Raw genomic sequence first — 17,933 nt, 5'->3', positions numbered from 1 at the left:
AACTTAAAATAATCTTAGGGTGAATTATTTGGATTTTTTTCCCCACTCTGATATTCCCAAAAGAGCACTCACCTCAGAGTGCGTCTCTCCACTCTGCTCTCTGTTGATTTCTCTCTCTTATTTATGGAAAATGTAATAAGCACTTTGTTTTTCTGACATGATGGACCATTTCAGTCAACAGAATTGTGTCTCAAGTGACATTAAAATATTTTGCATTTCAAAGTTATGGCTAATGTTACAAATTATACCATTACTTTTGCATAAATTAGAAACCAAATCAGAAAACGAGTGAGAAAAAAAGACCTTAGGAACGTGAAAACAGCTGAGGATAGGATTGTATATTAAATATTGTTAAAATCATGTTTATAATGCAGAATATATTACTGAAAAATAATGTAGCTGAATTTTTCTCCTCAAATACTAATTTTGATATTATCTCTCGGTTAAAAAATACAACTTATATGAAAACCATTGGCTACATTATTGGACTGAGGGAGTTTATTATTCTTTGGCTTAAGCAAAATGACTTGGGACAGATTTTCATGCTGGCACGCAGAACAAATTTAATTCAAACTGAGATGAAAGGCGGTTAATGTAATTGTAGCCTATTATCCTATGCGGGCTTGAGTTAAGAAGCAAACCAACAGACAGTCAGAAAATGATGGATAGAAAATAGAAATGCTCAAGGCTGGTGAAATAGAGACTTGTGAAGGGATTAGGCTGTAACTGTTCCCATACAATCTCTGCATCAGTAATATTCCACCTCTACTGTATATTAGCATAACTAAATAGGATTTTTGTGTGCCTCCTGGGGTCTCTTTCTTTCTCTCTGATGTCAAAAAAAGGTCCTCGTTTAGTAAATTTCAGTACTTTGTAATAATGATTTTTTTTTGCCCTTAATCTACCACTTTCATCAGGCCCAGGGATGCTGCAATGCATTCTGTTTTCTTTCTAAGCACTTTTTTCTTTGCTGTCACAAAGTGTGATAGCAAAATGGTTGGCCAAATAAATAGTTAAACTCTTTGATCCTAAGCACATCTGTGGGGCTCATTGCTAGCAAAAAAAGTTGGTTTTTAAAATTTTATTTTAGTATTTAGTTAAATTAAATAATAATCAGCTCTCAAGTTTTTCAGGTGTAAGAGTGGCTGGTTTTTTAACATGGCCCTTTGGATGTAGCATGTTTCAGGTGATCAGGTGGGGTTTTTTAGACTCTATTCTGACAGTTTACCCATTTTTTTTATTATTCCATTTCATTTTTCAGTAGCAGAAATATGTTTTGAATACATACCAAATTTTTCACTGCAAGGTTTTAAAAATCAAAAAGACATGTCTGAGTCTCCTGATAATACAGAAAGGTGCTAAGTTTTACTTTGTGGCACATTAATGACAAAAATATTTCAATAGCTTTGTTGCATTTGGCAAGAATCAAAGCAAAGAAAGGAAGCAAAGAAAGCACATTCTTTCCTGTAAAATAGCTTATCTTACCTAGTTTAATACATGCATCCCAGGTAATTCTAGCAATAACTAGTGTGATGCTTACAAAATACAGGAGATCAATTACTGATGAGAAGTCCAGCTAAAGCTGTTGTCTAATAGTCCCTTTGCAGAGGGATTGAGCCTTTGAGGTACATGGGATGGAATGATAAAATAGCTTTAAGAGGAGTGTAGGGCTTAGATTTCCCAGTCACTCCCAGCTGGGATGCAAGACTTTTCTCATCCATTTTAAGTTATATCTCCAGACCTTTAATAGTAGCTAAATAACTTACTTTCTTTTTTTCATTCTGACATTGTTTAGAGTGAGATCCTGTGCCTTTCAAAAAATGTTTTATTCTGTGAATTGCCCTTTGGGAAGTCATTGGGATTACTTAAAGACTCTGTTCTGCACTATTCTCACACAGGAGCAAGCATTGCTTTCTGTGGCAACCTATCAAACCCAAAATAAACATAATTTGAATGGATCAAGACTGGCAGAGCAAAACTCCAGTTATGAAATACTTCACAGTAGCCTGCCATGAGGCTATAGTGTCATTTTAGTCAACTTTTCTTTCCTTTTTCACAGCCATTCCTTTTAAGTTTTCTTCTTAAAGGGCAGAGAACTTTTTGAGGGAGAGGGTCAGGAGTGGAAGTGTCGAGAGATAGTGTTGTTGCAACATAGACAGTAACATTTATTTTGACTTATCTGGCACTTCATAAAGAAGTATCAGTATCATCTGTGCTCCAGGAAATTCATGAGATTATATGCTATAATGGACTAATGGAGATTTGGGCCCTTCATAGGAAGGGGGTCAGGGAGAAGTGAATGTTGGTATTTACCTTGAGACTTTCTCCAATCACCCAGACTCTTCTCTGTTTTCTATTCTTAATAGAGAAATATCTATCTCTTGGATTGATATCTTTTTAATAACATCAAATAAAAGATGGTGCGGGTTAGATGGGGTTGATATCCTAGATATTAAAAAGGACTTGAAAAGAGGCCAGGAAAAATGGTAGGCAATAAGGCATGAATTTGATAGACTTTGCCATGCAGGGGTAGGGTAAAGAAAGTTCTTTTAGGCAGGAAAAGAACTAATCAGAACAATATATTGGATAGGTTTATAGATGTTGAAATTATCTGATAGACAAAAATGTGATATTAAAGACAAACAGGACAAGAATAAAGCTCAGAATCTGGAAACTGCCATGCCTCCATGCTTGGTTTCTAATGATCACTCTCCCATGGTTCCCTTCTGGTAATTTTTTTGGAGGCTCACCATTCATTGTTGTTCAAGAAGGAAGTATGATTCTCTGGCAATTTCTGTCAATCCCATAGGAAACAAGTATGATAAGTAAATATTTTGGACATACTTTCTGAATATCTAGTTAGAAACTCCTAAGTCATCCAGGAATATTGAAAGTTATTTGAAAATGTCATGTAATACCTAAAGCTTTGGCTTCCTAAAAGTCAGACTGAGAGCAAGTGATATTTATGCTTCATATTCATATTGCAACAAATCATTTGCACTGTAGAAGTTGTTGCAGGTAGAGCAACAACTCAGATAACATGGCTGTTTTCTAAGATTTCTGAATACTGTATTGCTTACAGCCTAGAGAATGCTACAAGTTTCTGATTTATTCACATCTTTATCTTCCTTTTGCATTTGGTATTCTTGAACATCCATATATAAGCAGCACTTGGCTATTGTGAAGCTGCAATCTCCACTGGAAAATGCATTATGTGCTTCGCTTCTGAATTGTCATTTTTGTCCTGGCTTAGTCAGGATTTCTTGTATTTTGGAAATATTAATTGCCATATTGTGATAAATTGTAGTCTTAAATGACAAGAAAATGGTCAAAGTTACTGTGCATAATTTGAAGTAGAAAGAGAAAAAGTAACTTGCCTGTCTTTGTATCATCTTCTGGAAATTATACTGTCTGAATGGCATCCCCAAATACATATTTCTTAAATTGCCTTTGCTCTCTAAATTACAGTCTTATATAAACAAACAAAACCTCACCCCAGAATCTTGCAAACAAAGTAAAATGAATGCAAAGAAGATCAAATGCAAACAGATGAGAATTCTGTAGCACTCGATAATACTACAGCATTGAACTTTCTGATTAAAATTGTAACTTAGCATTCAATACAGTTCATCAATATTTATTTTTTGAAAGAATGAAACATACATTTTGTGAACTGCTCACTGACTTTTGCAGAGTTAAAATTTAGGAGGAGCTGCACTTCAGTTTAAGCAGTAATAAGTTTTCATAAACTGTGGATGGTTCTTTTACCATTGTGTCTATTTAATTCTATCTAAAAGGAAAGAAATAGTTGAGAAACCTATGCTAGTATTTCTTGGAGATGTGGTTCAGTTCAGTGTAAACATAGCCTCTTATTTTGAGCTATGGGATATTCTAACATTTACTTTCTAAGGGCTGAAATAATGCCTGAAATAGGTCAAAATGTGAGAGATGAGATGTGCATGTTTCTCCTCCTCCACTTTGAAAGAACAGTGACTGATAAGAGAGAAATCTGCTTTTTCAGGTTTGCCTTTTTACATATGTAAAAGTTTGTGCATCGCTGCCAACAGCACAGTCATTTGGAGAGAAAGGAGAGTGCCAGAGGTAAAGGGTAAGGCCAAGGACATAAGATTTTTCTTGTTCAGACTAAGCAGCATCAAATCATTTGCATGTGAAATCCATTTGGTGTCTGAATCATGAAGGTTAGCTAGTTCCAAAATGATGGCCATAGTTTACTTAATTTTTGTATAGAAGAGATGGAAATAGAATCTAGAGTTTATTAGAAAACCCTTATTACGTCTCTTGACCTTTTTCTCTTAATTATATAATTATATAAGTGACACCTGTTTGAAAGCTTTTTTTCTCCTGCAGTGCAATGAATTTTTTTGATTTGAAATGTCGTTACTTCACAGAATATATAAGAACTCTATAGTATTAATTATTCTTGATCTTGCATAGAAGAAGGGTTTGAATAGCATAAGGGGGTCTGGAAATGGAAAACTTGGCTATGAAACTAGAATGTTTTTCTTGTGGTGAGATCAGCCCAGATTTTTTAAAAAAAAAAAAGTATTGCTGGCCTAGGCCTTTTTCATGAATTATATGAAGAGGAGACAAATTAATCTGCAGAAAAAATATTGTCTCAAGACATGGTTATATGCACTTACAAGAAAAAACAGATAAATCATTTCCCCACATTATTAAAAAGTCCTAACTGGAAACATAAATCCTAGTACCTTTTCCCCTTTTAGGTTATCATTATCTTAAGAGGTAGGCTGATAATTCTTTATCTCTGAAGTTACTCATGACTGGAAGGATCTTGGCAGTGTGAGAAGTGAAAGTGTCCAATTTTTACATTAGAACCAAAGATACTTTATTGTAGCTCAAAAAGCACTGAGAGATCTATTCACATACTGCAGTATTGATAGCAGTGAGACAGCACAGTACAATGTCAGTACAGTCAAGCAGTAGACCCTTAACTTTAAGAGGGATATGTTTGCATTTATAAACTATTAGTTTGTGTATTTCACATTTCTCACTTCAGCAAAATAAAGGTCATATCACAGGGTAAAAATACAATGATTAGTAATTAAACCTATTCTCTAAAAAACATAAGTAGTCATTATTAACATTGCTGACAATACCTATTTTTCATTAAATATGTCATCTGAGCTCAATTATTGCATCTGCATCTTCACACTTCTGTGGCAGAATGCTGCTGGTTCTGAGTCTTTTAATCATGATTCAACTCCAATACCTGACACAGGTTGGTGTAACATAACTCTGCTGTTTGTTAGGTCACTCACTTTCATTGCTGTTGGCCATGTCTGTTGTTGATGGTTAGAAGATGTGGTGGTTCTTGAGCAGTTCTGTGTAAAAGGTACTGAATCCAAGCAGGCCTAAGTCAAGAGCTAAGTCTTGACCACAGGTAAGTGTGAACTGGGGTTTCACATATCAGTCACTCACTGTCCTGGGCCAGTTACCAACTTCACCTGTATTTGGGTTATTGCTGTCATCCATGAGTCACCAGTCTTGAGCTGAAAATCTGCAGTTTCTGTGGCATCACTTCCAAAATGTTATGAATTACAGCCAGTTACAGTTATTGACTGTAGTTAAGCTCTTTGCCTGTTTTGTCATTGCTTGAAAATAGGAAATCTTGAATGACTTTCAAGAAAGGGTAACCAACAGGCAGCATATATACCTGAGTGTGAATCTGTGCTGAGCTCAGTGTTACTGCATTGTTGTTACTAAAGGCTCATCAGCTATCTCATAAGTATCTGCAAGAGCTGCAGCCACAACACCATGGGCCTAGTCTTAGTGCTGAGGACGTAGTAAGATATATAGTAGTAATGTGTAAATACCAATACACATACACATATAATTACTAATGTAGTAATACATATAAATACTGATATATATGCATATATATTAATACTGTAAATACTAATGCATATAAATGCATTAGTAATGTAAGTAATGTAGTAACATATGGTAGTATGTAGTAATTCTTCATAGTCTACTTATGATGCCACAGGCCTTACCATGTTACTAGAAAAGTTCTAGGTTTAGTCTTGCAGGCACTGTTGAACTTCAGTTGCAAGGTGTCTCAAATAACAAATTTATATTATGTTAAGTAGCATTCTGCTATCCAAACCCCCCGTAACATCATAACACTGTGGTAGCACGAAAGTAGAATAAAACGAGGACCCTGTTATACGTGATCGGGAACTGGGGAAAGAAGATCAGAAGAAGAAATCAGTGATGGAGAACAGCAACAGCAAGACCAGTGGGCAGACAGGAAACAGCATGAGAAGTAAAGACTTGGACAGAGTTGAGCAGTAGTCCTAGAAGATATTCTTACTCATCTAAAAGCTGGGACAAGTCACCAGTCAGAGACCAGAGATACCCTGCTAAAGCACTCTATTAAATTACTCAGGAACCTCTAGTAGATACAACACTGAGAACCTGGGCAAAATCCCAGGCCTGTTTATGACTAGCTGTAGATCTGAATGATGACAGCTCTGCCCCAGACACTGTGAAAATGTCTGTTAATTTGCCAGGACAAAATATGAGGTAAGGGTCATAACTATATATATTATATAGTATAACTCAGTGTAGTTGACAAGCCTTGGCCTGGGCCAGAATAAGATAAAACTGTCTCATCAGGGAACCAGTTGAATAAAACAATATTGTGTGTTAGAGCTGTCTGCTATACATTTTTTTCCTTCTCTGAGAGTTTGGCATTAAAAGCAAACTCAATTAGAGGAAAGTCCAGCTGTACTTAGGTTACTGTTCTCCTGTTCCCCTCTTTTTGCTTCACTTTTAATTGAAAGGAAAGATTTACCAATTAGTGGTGGCAACAGAACTGCAGAAAATCCTGCCTTCACCATCAGAGGTTATAAGATGGTTTTCACATGATCAAACCACTTGTCTAGAAAGCTGTAGATCTAGGGTGGTGTTATACTGGCAGTTTTCTTCGGCTGAGAAGCTTGAATGTATATCCTTCCATAAGGGACATACCAGTAAGCACAATAAAATGAGTCCTATGTATATTCCCCTACTGCTAGTTCCTTAGCTTTCTTGAGTTTGTAAGATAGAGATACAGTGCACAAGATCATACACATTGCTAAGCTTCAGTAGAAAGTTCTTTGTAAACACTGTCTTACAAAGAAGTCTTTCATTCATTAAAAAAGCCAATAAAATCTGGAAATGTTACTGTAAATGTACTCATTTACATACCTTTATTGTATTTAAAGAGAAAGAAATTATCATTCGCTTGGTCATGAACATGAGAAAAAAATTATTTTTTAAGGCACTTGTCAATAACTTTTGTTTTGAACTCCCAGGAAATCTGGGCAGAAAACAATTGAAAGAAAATGGTTCAGTTTTGAAAGGATAATTGAGGGAGAGGTTGGGGAATAAGTGCTAATAGCAGGCCATCTGAAGGTCAGTGAGCTTGATGAATCGAATACTTTTGTACTGGAACAAACCATAGAACTTGTACGTAACCTAGTAGGAACCTTCCTCCGTTTGTCCTTGTAAATGGGAGCTGTGTCTTTGGAGTCATGCCAGAGTGGAACTGCTCATTCATTATTACCACTTAAAGCAAATGATCATAGCCCTATGGCACATAAAATAATGAGTGTAGCTCCCATTTCTCAGATAGGAGGCATATATTATGCCTTGCATATGGTCAAATGTGTGCTGGCTTTTGGAAAAGGTACAAAAATTACTACAATGAGTAAAGCTCATAAGGAAACCATTCAGTGAATAGGAAATTTTGTAATTGGAACCATAATCAGTGACTAATGCAGAACAATATGTATGCTAATAAAATAGGATAGGATTAAAAGACAAAACTAAATTTAATCAGAATGCAGCATACGTGCTCTTGTGAATAACTTTAGATACATTCTTAATCCTTTTAGTTTCATCTTTCTCTCTGCTAAAAACTAAGTGTTTAAGTAGTATCTTCCACTTGAATTATAGCAGGCTTCCCCAGCTAGGAAGAGCTGGACATCATGTTATTCCTGATATACATTATCAGAGCGTTCTGCACGAATGGCCTGGCAACACATGGCGTAATAAACAAGCTGTTTTAACTAGATGGCATAAAATAATACAGAGAGCAGATAAATCTTGTGCCCCTTCAGTTGTGGGAATCCTGTGTGCATGCAGCAGTGAATGCAGCAGAGGTGTCTCCTCACACCTGTACCATGGTGCCTTTTATCTTAAGTACAAACAGAGCCATATATCTCCTCCTGACAGGCTGGAAGGTCCTCTTTGATAGCATCACCTGTGCACAGTGCCAGGCTGGCATGAGGCCTTCCAGGACCAGTAGATCAGATGTGCCTTGCCCAAGACCTCCTTGAGTACTATTACTTCCATGAGGCTCCCAATACAGAGAGTATAATATATGTGATAATATATCAAAATACTTTGCTGTAGTGTAATTCTTTGTTCTTTTTTATTATGCATATTTTATCATTTCATCAAACACAATGCTGAAACAACTGAAACAGCTGGCTGTAAAATTCCATTGCTACTTTCTTTTCAAAATATTTGAAGGTCACTTCAGTAATTGCCAGGGAATTAGTAATTATTTGGATTTGAATGAATACTTGTGAATACTTGTATATTGCACAATGTTTGTACCTAGTAATTTTTGTATTAACCATTCTTTTGTGTGATCCTCTTAAGTTGTGAAACCTGTAATGCATTAGATGGGGTTTGTAGGTAGTTTTATTTTATGTATTCATGTTAGTTTGGCTTTTTTCTGTGATATGAATAGAAATAAAAATGTCAGAAAGGTGTATGTGATGCTGGGAAATCCCTGGGTTCTGGTAATTATTGATCCACAGGAGATGGTTTCATCTGATTAGAAGGGTAACTGAATGGAGAGGGAAGTTGTATGGAAATGATTGGGTTTTTTCATAAAAAATTCAAGATTTAAAAAAAAAAAGTGTTTTAGTCACAGAGAGGGAAGTTGTATGGAAATGATTGGCTTTTTTCGTAAAAATGTCAAGATTTTTTTAAAAAAAAGTGTTTTAGTCACTGGGTCAAATCACCACAGGTGAGTGCTGTGGCTGGCAAGAGTTCACAGTGGAATTTGTTTAGTTTCTCATGATGGAGCTTATTGTTATTGGGAGTTGGATAATTGCTCTACCATGTCATACATAGATCAGTGCCATTCATGATGGAGCTTATTGTTATTGGGAGTAGGATATTGCTCTACCATGTCATACATAGGTCAGTGCCATGAGAAGTGAGCAGTAGAGTTTCTTGCCTTCATCCTCAGACTCTAAATACAGTTATTTTATACAAATTTTTTTGCCTTCAGGTATAAAACCCCAGCATATTCTGAATACTGCCTGTTTAATATAATACTTTGCCTTTGAAACAATTCAGAAGAAAAAAATAAACTCCTCCAACCATATTCTGAATACTGCCTGTTTAATATTATACTTTGCATTTGAAACAATTCAGAATAAAAAAATAAACTCCTCCTACAATACTCTCTATCATGTTATTATAATTTACTACATGATACACTGTCTCATTCATGTGACAGTCTTACATACAAGAAAAGGAAATTCTTTTAAACCCTTAATTCAGAAATGATCCAAACTTAAAGACACTTTCAGATATGAGTCTATTTTTAGAAGCCTAATCTGTTTGAGTAGTGAGGTGTTCTTTGAAGCATTTAGTTAGTGGTCTGTGGTGTTTAGGAAAAAGCATGTCTGGCAGATCAATATTATTACTTGAGATGGTTTTCTCCTGTCCAAATACATGCAAGAAAGTTACTTCAGGGTTAGATCCTCTTCTAAATTCTGTGGAAAGAACTAATGAGATGGTCCTGTCCAAATACATGCAAGAAAGTTATTTCAGGATTAGATCCTCTTATAAATTCTGTGGAAAGAACTGTAGGACCAGAGTGTCTCTGTGAACAAGACCCTAAGTTATGTGATGCTCTTAGACTTGAAGCATAAAGGCTTTTGTTTTCTTGGAGATAAAGCAAAAGTTTTTCTATATTAAAAAAGTGTTGAATTTCTGTACCTGTCCAAATACATGCAAGAAAGTTATTTCAGGATTAGATCCTCTTATAAATTCTGTGGAAAGAACTGTAGGACCAGAGTGTCTCTGTGAACAAGACCCTAAGTTATGTGATGCTCTTAGACTTGAAGCATAAAGGCTTTTGTTTTCTTGGAGATAAAGCAAAAGTTTTTCTATATTAAAAAAGTGTTGAATTTCTGTATGTCAACCCCACAAAGAGTTCTCCTGCTGATATGAGATCAGGAGGCAAGGGCAGAGTCCAGAACATCTTTCTTCCCACTTTTCCATTTAAGTGCTACTGTTGGTTATTTTCTTTATGGTATTGCAACAAAGCAGAGATTCTCTGCTTATTTTTATTAAACATGAGCATCTTAAGAATCACCAATAGAAATACAAACATTATAATAAAGTCTGCAACTTGTTAAATGGTATGCCATCTGAGTTAGAAGGTATTTTTAATATTATTCACAAATAAAATAACACACAAAAAATCTCCTTGCAAATTAAGTTGCTTAGAATAAAATAATGAAAAGGTAGTCCAAGATATTAAATGATTCAGATTCCCTCTGGGAAAATATTTATGTGAAATTTGATAAGCAGCGATTAGCTTTCTCTTTGTTTTATGAATTGTTCTGTGTATTTAATAGAAAATTGTAATCTTGCTGGATACTTATGTGAAATAGCCAAGAAAACCAAAAGCAGGTTAATAGAAAATGATTACATTTTCTATTAAGGTATTTGACGTTTTTTAGAGTAATGTTACATAACTGAATTTGATCACTCTGGATTTCTGGAGGACTTTGAAAATAGCCATATGGCTTATCAATAAGAAAGCTCTTTCTCCAGGTCTTGTCACACATCTTGTCAACAGCATCAGTACATTGGATTCAGTCTAAATTTCAACTGGTGCTCTGGGTGGTCCATGAAGAGGAGCAATTGCCTCTGAAGTTCACTGAAGTTTGGTCGCTGAGACATTGCTGTGCTTATGTGCTACAGCTATGTCTACAATTCCTGGCCCCAGAGCCAGTTGCCATGGTCTGGTTGTATATACACAGCTTAGGACTAGCCTCTGTGGAACTGACAGCAGAGCTCTGGAGCCCCTCTAGGTCCTCTGTGGAAACGTAATCATTATTTTACTCTTAGGGATACTATAAGGGATTCTGTGGTGGGGATATTTTCTTGTGTTTTTTGGTTGTTGGGGTTTTTTTTTTTTGTTGTTGTTGTTTTTGTTTGCTTGTTTTGGTTTTGTTGGGGTTTTTTGTTATTCTGGGTTGGTTTTTTTCATTTGAAGAGTTAGTAGTGTTTCAGGACTGTGTATGTTAAGGGGGATGTATTTGGCAACACTTTCTGCAGTCAATGATCCCTCTGGATGCTCAGGTGTTTTCTTGGAGAGGGCTAGATCAAGACTAGTTGAAGGAGTAAGGTATCTCTGCAGTGACAGGGATAAAGAGATGCAGTGCTCAGCCTCCCTGCCTGGCTCTCTTTTGTTCATTCCTGCAGACAGACTGCTGATGCTACGTCCCATCATAGGCACTGACTTTAGGCAGATGACTAAAGTGCCTTATTCAAGAGCCTGAGCACTCCATTTCTTATACAAGAAGAGAGGTGTATTCAGAAAGTAGCACACCCTACTTAAGAACTGTATCAAATACTTTTTATTTGCATGTATCTGAGCTACTAGGAATCCAACTCATGCTATTTCAATAAATATTCTAGCTGCGTTTTTATTGAAGTTGTACTGTGTTTAATGGGAATGTTTGGTTTTGTCTTTTTTTTTTCCCCCTGCAGCTGTGACTCTGAAAATAGGTATCTTGGAAATCCACTTAGGGGAACATGCTACTGTGAGTACTTGCATTTTTAATGTTAAGCACTAAAATATTGATTACATATTATGTGATAATTTCATTTCCTTTGGAAACCAAAATATTTTTCTTGAGCTTTTCTGAAGTTTGGCACATTGATAATTGGGCTGAAAAATAAAAAGTCCCACTGGGATTTTCTTACTGTGTCCACAGAACACAAACTAAAGTCTACAAAAAGCTGGTTCCTTACACCTAGCTTAGAGGGACTGACCAAACCATGGGGCTATTTTCTACATCTCAAATACATGAATGAAAGGAATAGTAATTGTATCATTGTTTAAAAGACACAATTTGTGGTGAGGAAATGCAAATAGGCTAAACAGCACTGTTCCCTGGGGACATTGTGAGTGGTTTAGCCAGTCTGCCTCCCAGGGACAGGGTACACAGCCACTCTCCAGAGTAACAGAAAATGATGCTGTGTGTTGTTTCCATGATCTTAATGTTGTAGAAAAGGTGCCTCTGGCAAACTTACTTTGAAGCATTACAGTTTTGATAGTCATAGTGAAAGACCTGAAGGGATGAGAATGCTTATTACCCATGTGCAGAAATCCCTCAGTGAGTTGTGACAATTCTGCTATGCCAGTATCAATATTAAATTGGTAATTTTAATCATCATAAAACCAGATGGGATGTTGGAGAATGCTATTTTACCTTTTGTGACTTTTGCATATACCTGTTCAGTGTCAGAGAATTGGATCCATTTGTCTGTTGTTTGTACCATCATCCTTACTGCAAACTTGAATTTATTCATAAAGACGTATCTGTAAACATATTTATGACATCCATTCTGATTTTTGGCCTAGTTTTTTGGCATTTCATTTTAGAATATGCACAAAAGATTTGTTTTAGAGTCTCTTTAAGGCATCCTTTACCTAATAAAGGAATGTTTCTTTTTTTACTAATCTGTCTTTTTTACCTTAAATGGTTTTCAGAATAAAGTAGACACTATATTGTGGATGCTGACATATCTCTAGGCCTAAAACATTTATTCCTTTTGCCAGCTGTTAAAGAAATTTGATGTGGGTTGTTTAGGTTTTTTTTCTTTTTCTTTTTTTTTTTCATAGACAAGTTCAAATGTAATACTTTAAACTGGAACGTAAATTTTAAAAGTCATAGACCAGGTTGTAAATACTCCCTAAAACTGTATGCTAAAGATACGGTTGATCAATAAATTACATTTCATTTGTTGGTGGTTTTTTTGTATAAGAAATCTTCTTATTTCAGAATAGAAATTTCAGTATTTAGAAGAACAAATTTTTGTATCTATATAGTAAACAAATAGTTTTTAGGGTTTAACACAAGATAATGAGTACACGAGAAGTTAATACTTTGAAGACAGTGCTATATAGACTATTTTTGATACGTGTGTCAATGTTTGTTTTGTCCTGTAAAAATAAATGTTATTAAATTTAAGAGAAGGAAAAGAAATGACAGTAATGAGATTTGTAGACCTCAGGCACCTCCATGAAAATCCTTATTTTTTTGCTATCATGTTTCAGGCTGGGTCTATAAATCATGCTGGGGTAAAATTGTCCAATATTCAAGACACCGTTTCACCTTTAACTCACTGCTATTATTTGTCTTCTGTCAGATTTCAAAATATTTTAAAGATCTTGTTTTGAACTGATAAATTTTCTTTTAATACTTTGTTATTTAAAGGATCACATCTAAACAGTTTTCAGAGTTATTTTATTGGAGGTAATAAGGAGTCTATGCTAATTAAAAATAATGAAATTCTGTATTTAGTCTATTTAGTGGCTGATGCATCATAATGGGAAATAGTCTGTTAATTTGTGGATAACTGACTGACCTAAGATTTCAATGACAATTGCTTATCAGCACAGTCGATTACCTGCTAAATCATGTAGTAAAAATATATATACATCATGAAGAGATACTCCAATTTCTTATCTGGATAAGTATTTTTAAAATATGGCTTTACTATGTTTCAGTTTTGTACAAGACAGGCATTTGGGTGGTATTTTTTCTGTGCTTATTTCACTACTCATTAAGAAACTTTCTCTTTAGACACTTATGTTGTCACTTTGCTTCTCATTGTAGTGAAGAATATTCCGATTTTTTTATAACACAGGAATAGTTATTGCTCAAGAGGCAGGAAAATACTGAGGAAAAATAAATTGTGTATACTTATGAGCATCATAAGATTGCAGGAAACAAAAATTCTAGGCACATTTGTTTCTACTACTTAGAATTAAAATCAGCAAGTGATAGGAATACAGATTGTGATTTGCTTATGGTTAGGATCTTCTTCAAGAAAGCTTTCAGTCACATGCTTGAGTTTAGTCATCTTCAAAATGACCAGTTTTAATCATTTAAATCTTGTCCTTTTTTTTTCCACTTTTGTGAATACTGCCCTAAATTCAATGCCCCCTCTAAGTAGAACCTTAGAATTCAATCCTGAGTATATGGATAAATTTTGTGTGATATTGGATGACCTCGATTTCTCTCGTAACAGCAGGATGTGGATTGAGGAATGCTTGTTGCCTGAGAGGAACTTTCTGCAATTTGTGATACTGTGAATATCCACTGCCCTATAAAAGTTCAGCTATTTTCAGCTATTTCAGCTCTCTGCCCAGCTTAACTAGTTCTTGCTTAGTCCCCTCCTCCCTCTTGCCTGTCATTGCATCCTCAGGCCTAGGAAGGGGGACCAGAGTGCTCTTGATGTAGGTGCTGGTATTTACACCAATAGACTGTTGAAAGTATTTAGCCAGTGGGATAGCACAGACTGCTTTAGTTTCTTATTTATTTGTTTGCTTTCTTAGAGATGTAGGAGAGTAAGCAGAATATTAATGCTGTACATGGACCATGTTGTGATGGAAGAAACAACCTGAGCATAAACAAAAACACAGGAAAATTACAGATGGGTCGAGCATGATCGAAAAGAATGAGATTTATATAGGAGGTAACATGCTGAAACATTGCAGGGGGTTAATCTAAATACAGATACTATGCCAAAAGGGTAAATAGGGAGAGCAGCAAAGCCATCAGATCCTAGAGATAAGAGGAACAGTTTGTTAACCATCAGATTTCATTCTCATATGGCATTTGAAAACATGGCAGCACTGGAGATGAGTAATTTTTCTACTTTACATTATCAAAACTTAATAGAAATAGAGTAGGAAATGCATAATAGACAGGGCATGCAGTAGTGTTTTATCCAGGTTGTGTGCAAATCGTTGTATGTAGCTTCTATAAAATTATTTTCATTTCATTCTTCATGACTTCATGGTATTATTGAAAAAGCACAACAGAGAGAACAAACTTCCCTGAGAGTAAGAGAATGAGAGCAAGGCTCATAGATGTAAAAATTAAAACATACTGAATGTAAAAGAATGTGTGAGCAGCTGCATGATGATCTATATATTCTAGTACCCTGTTGTCAGTAGTGGCTGGACATGAATGCCAGGGGAAGAGTATATCAAGAACTTTGTGAGAGGAAGGATTTCTTGAGCTAAAAGTGTTTGATATGCAATAGTTTAGGAGCATCAGATGAAATCTTATGAAAGATTTCTTATGCATAATAAAAAGAATATGAATGCAAAAGAAAGGTATGTGACTTTAGAAGCTCCAGTTTTGTTCGTCCGTGTAAATATCCTTATAGGGTGAGTCCAAATCTGCTTCTGGATCCTGTCTCTGTATTTCTGGTAGGGAGGCTCCATATCCCTAGGCCTTTCTGTTGGAAGCCAATCTTGCTGTGAATGATTGGAAGCTGATTCCATCCATATAAATGAATTCAGAGTGGAGGCCAGAGATGGTTGTGCAACTGACTTATGCATGTACACAAACCATAAATATAACATTTTGTCATGATGCATTCATATTTGTTGTTGTTATTGTTCTTTGGTATCTCAGCCGGCATGATGTATAACAGTGACACCTAGATAGCAAAGTGTGCATCCAAATGGCTGGATTAGTTCTTCACACATCAGCATTAGAAATACATTGCTGTCAGAATCAGAGCTCCTGGGTGCAAGGGAACATGCAGCAAAACCAGATGGTTTTAGACAGATTGGGAGGAATCACTGGGACGAATGCCACTTCTGTGATTTTGACTTGGGTTATATACAGACACAAAGCTTTAAATCATAAATGGAGAAATAGTTAAACCCGTGTTCTAGAGGAAATGAAAGTTTAAATTTACAATTCATGATTTGTTCCTTTACGGAGGTTGAATTATAGGTTTGCTAACAATCACTTGTTTTGAAAGGATGCAATACTTTCCACAATAAACCTCTCTTACACAGCCATATTTCTAAGGTCAGAAACTTTCCAGAATGTCTGGTTTATGTACATTATTTTGAGTGTCACAGTTACAATGCTACATATCAAACAAGAAGTACAACTGATTCTAATACAGCTATGTGCAGAAGCATAAAAGCTTACAACAAATCAGTCCTGGGAGTGTAAATTGTATTGTTTGCCTGCATAGTTATTAGAATGTTCAGATGAGCCAAGCACTGAAGATTTGCCTTTTCCACTAAGAAAATTCCTAGCTAAGACCAATCTAGAAGTCAGCTCAGAAAATGAAGTTGAAAAAATGCACTTGGATTTACATACCTCACTTTCTTATTCCCTTTTATCCTTTAAAAAACCCCAAAAGGTTTAGAAGCATTTCTGATTATTTTTGGGTACTACCATTAACAGTGAAGAGAGGGAACAAATAGCTCCTCTGTTTGGCCTGAAGACTGGTTGCCCTTTTAAAACAGGCAGCAGCAGCGAGTTCTGGGCATCACACTTCACAGTATGAAACTTTCAGGGATTTGAGCAGATTTTCTTCAAACGTACAGCCAGAATGTAGTCATAGTGCAATAAAACAGCAATAAACTAGCAGTATCAATTAATCTGGTACTCATCTTTGGGCTGGACAGGCAGTTTTGTGGGCCTGCGAGTATCTGTGAACTCAAAGAAAAATCGGGTGAAGTTTACCTTTTGCATCCAGAAATGCATTATATATCCAGGCTAACACTATAAAGTTCTCCATGCTGCAGAGCAGGCCTGGTTTTAGAGATTAGAACCTGACCTTTGAGAAGGATTAGAGAACCCAGAAATGAATAGAGGTCAGGAGGGATGGGTCATTTTCGAAGAGAATTAAAACAGGGAGGGACCAAATGATTTGTAGCTCTTTGTAGATTTAAACCCTATTTATTGACTATATGCTTCTGGTGCAGATATTTGTTGGATTTACAGCCTTTGAAAAAGAGGAGGCATGAATATCTGAAAGTGTACAAATTTCATTTTAACTAGGTGTGTAGTTTTACAGTGTTTTCTTGCACATCTCTTTCTAATTTTTCTACCACATCAGTGCTTTATGAAGTGTCATTTGTGGTTGGCTCATCAGCCACTCTTTCACATGCTCTTCTGAGGTGAAGGATGCAAAGAAGGAAGATTGTTGGTCCATCTGCAGGACCCTTAGTGGTGCCAGTGTATTGTACCACAGTACTCTGGCACCACTGAGCTTGTCTAGTCAATCTCGTGGACATACACAGAGGAATAGAAAGCCAGACAAAACAGCTAAGTTTACTTTATATCTAAAAATATCCAGTATAATTACTGGTAGGAAAATAATATTCATAGGGGTTTATTTAATTGTCATTGGATAAATTTTATCAGCTGCCCTTTTTTTTTTTTCCCCCCTTATTGAAGTAAACCACATGAAAAGTAGGTGATCTACTAAATATTTCACAACAGCTTTTTTGGGATTGACCTGAAAATTGGTTTCTGGCTTTACCATGCTATTCTGAACTCTGAGCCATAAAATCATTATAGCTCATAACAGTATTACTTGTTTCCTTGGTATAAATGCAGGTAGGATAGCAACAAGCAATTCCCTCAGTATGTCAGCAACTCATGAAGAATGATACTTTCATGTGCAAAATTGGTGTGGAAGTATGAAGTGTACATTCAGTAAAAACTCTCAAGGTAATGCCGGGTATCTGTGCAGGGAGTTGGGGAGAAAGAAGGAAATTTTGCTTCAGGCTGAAGAGCCTTGTAAGGAGTCTAGTC

At 35.9% G+C, this 17,933-nt stretch overlaps 1 protein-coding gene across 1 annotated transcript in view; it reads left to right on the top strand.

The window, feature by feature from the left end:
* The window catches only part of LOC103798922 (attractin-like protein 1), a gene marked incomplete at both ends in the record, with an annotated part of 177,051 nt that extends 165,163 nt beyond the window's left edge, over positions 1–11,888 (top strand). Inside the window, 1 exon segment of the mRNA XM_009071208.1 lies at positions 11,836–11,888. Within this exon segment, the coding sequence (XP_009069456.1) occupies positions 11,836–11,888 (53 nt within the window).
* Between the last annotated feature and the right edge of the window lie 6,045 nt (positions 11,889–17,933).

Source organism: Acanthisitta chloris, unplaced genomic scaffold (assembly GCF_000695815.1).
Source record: "Acanthisitta chloris isolate BGI_N310 unplaced genomic scaffold, ASM69581v1 scaffold1623, whole genome shotgun sequence".
In the NCBI taxonomy this organism is placed as follows: Eukaryota; Metazoa; Chordata; class Aves; order Passeriformes; family Acanthisittidae; genus Acanthisitta; species Acanthisitta chloris.
This window is presented reverse-complemented; position numbering and strand designations above follow the sequence as displayed.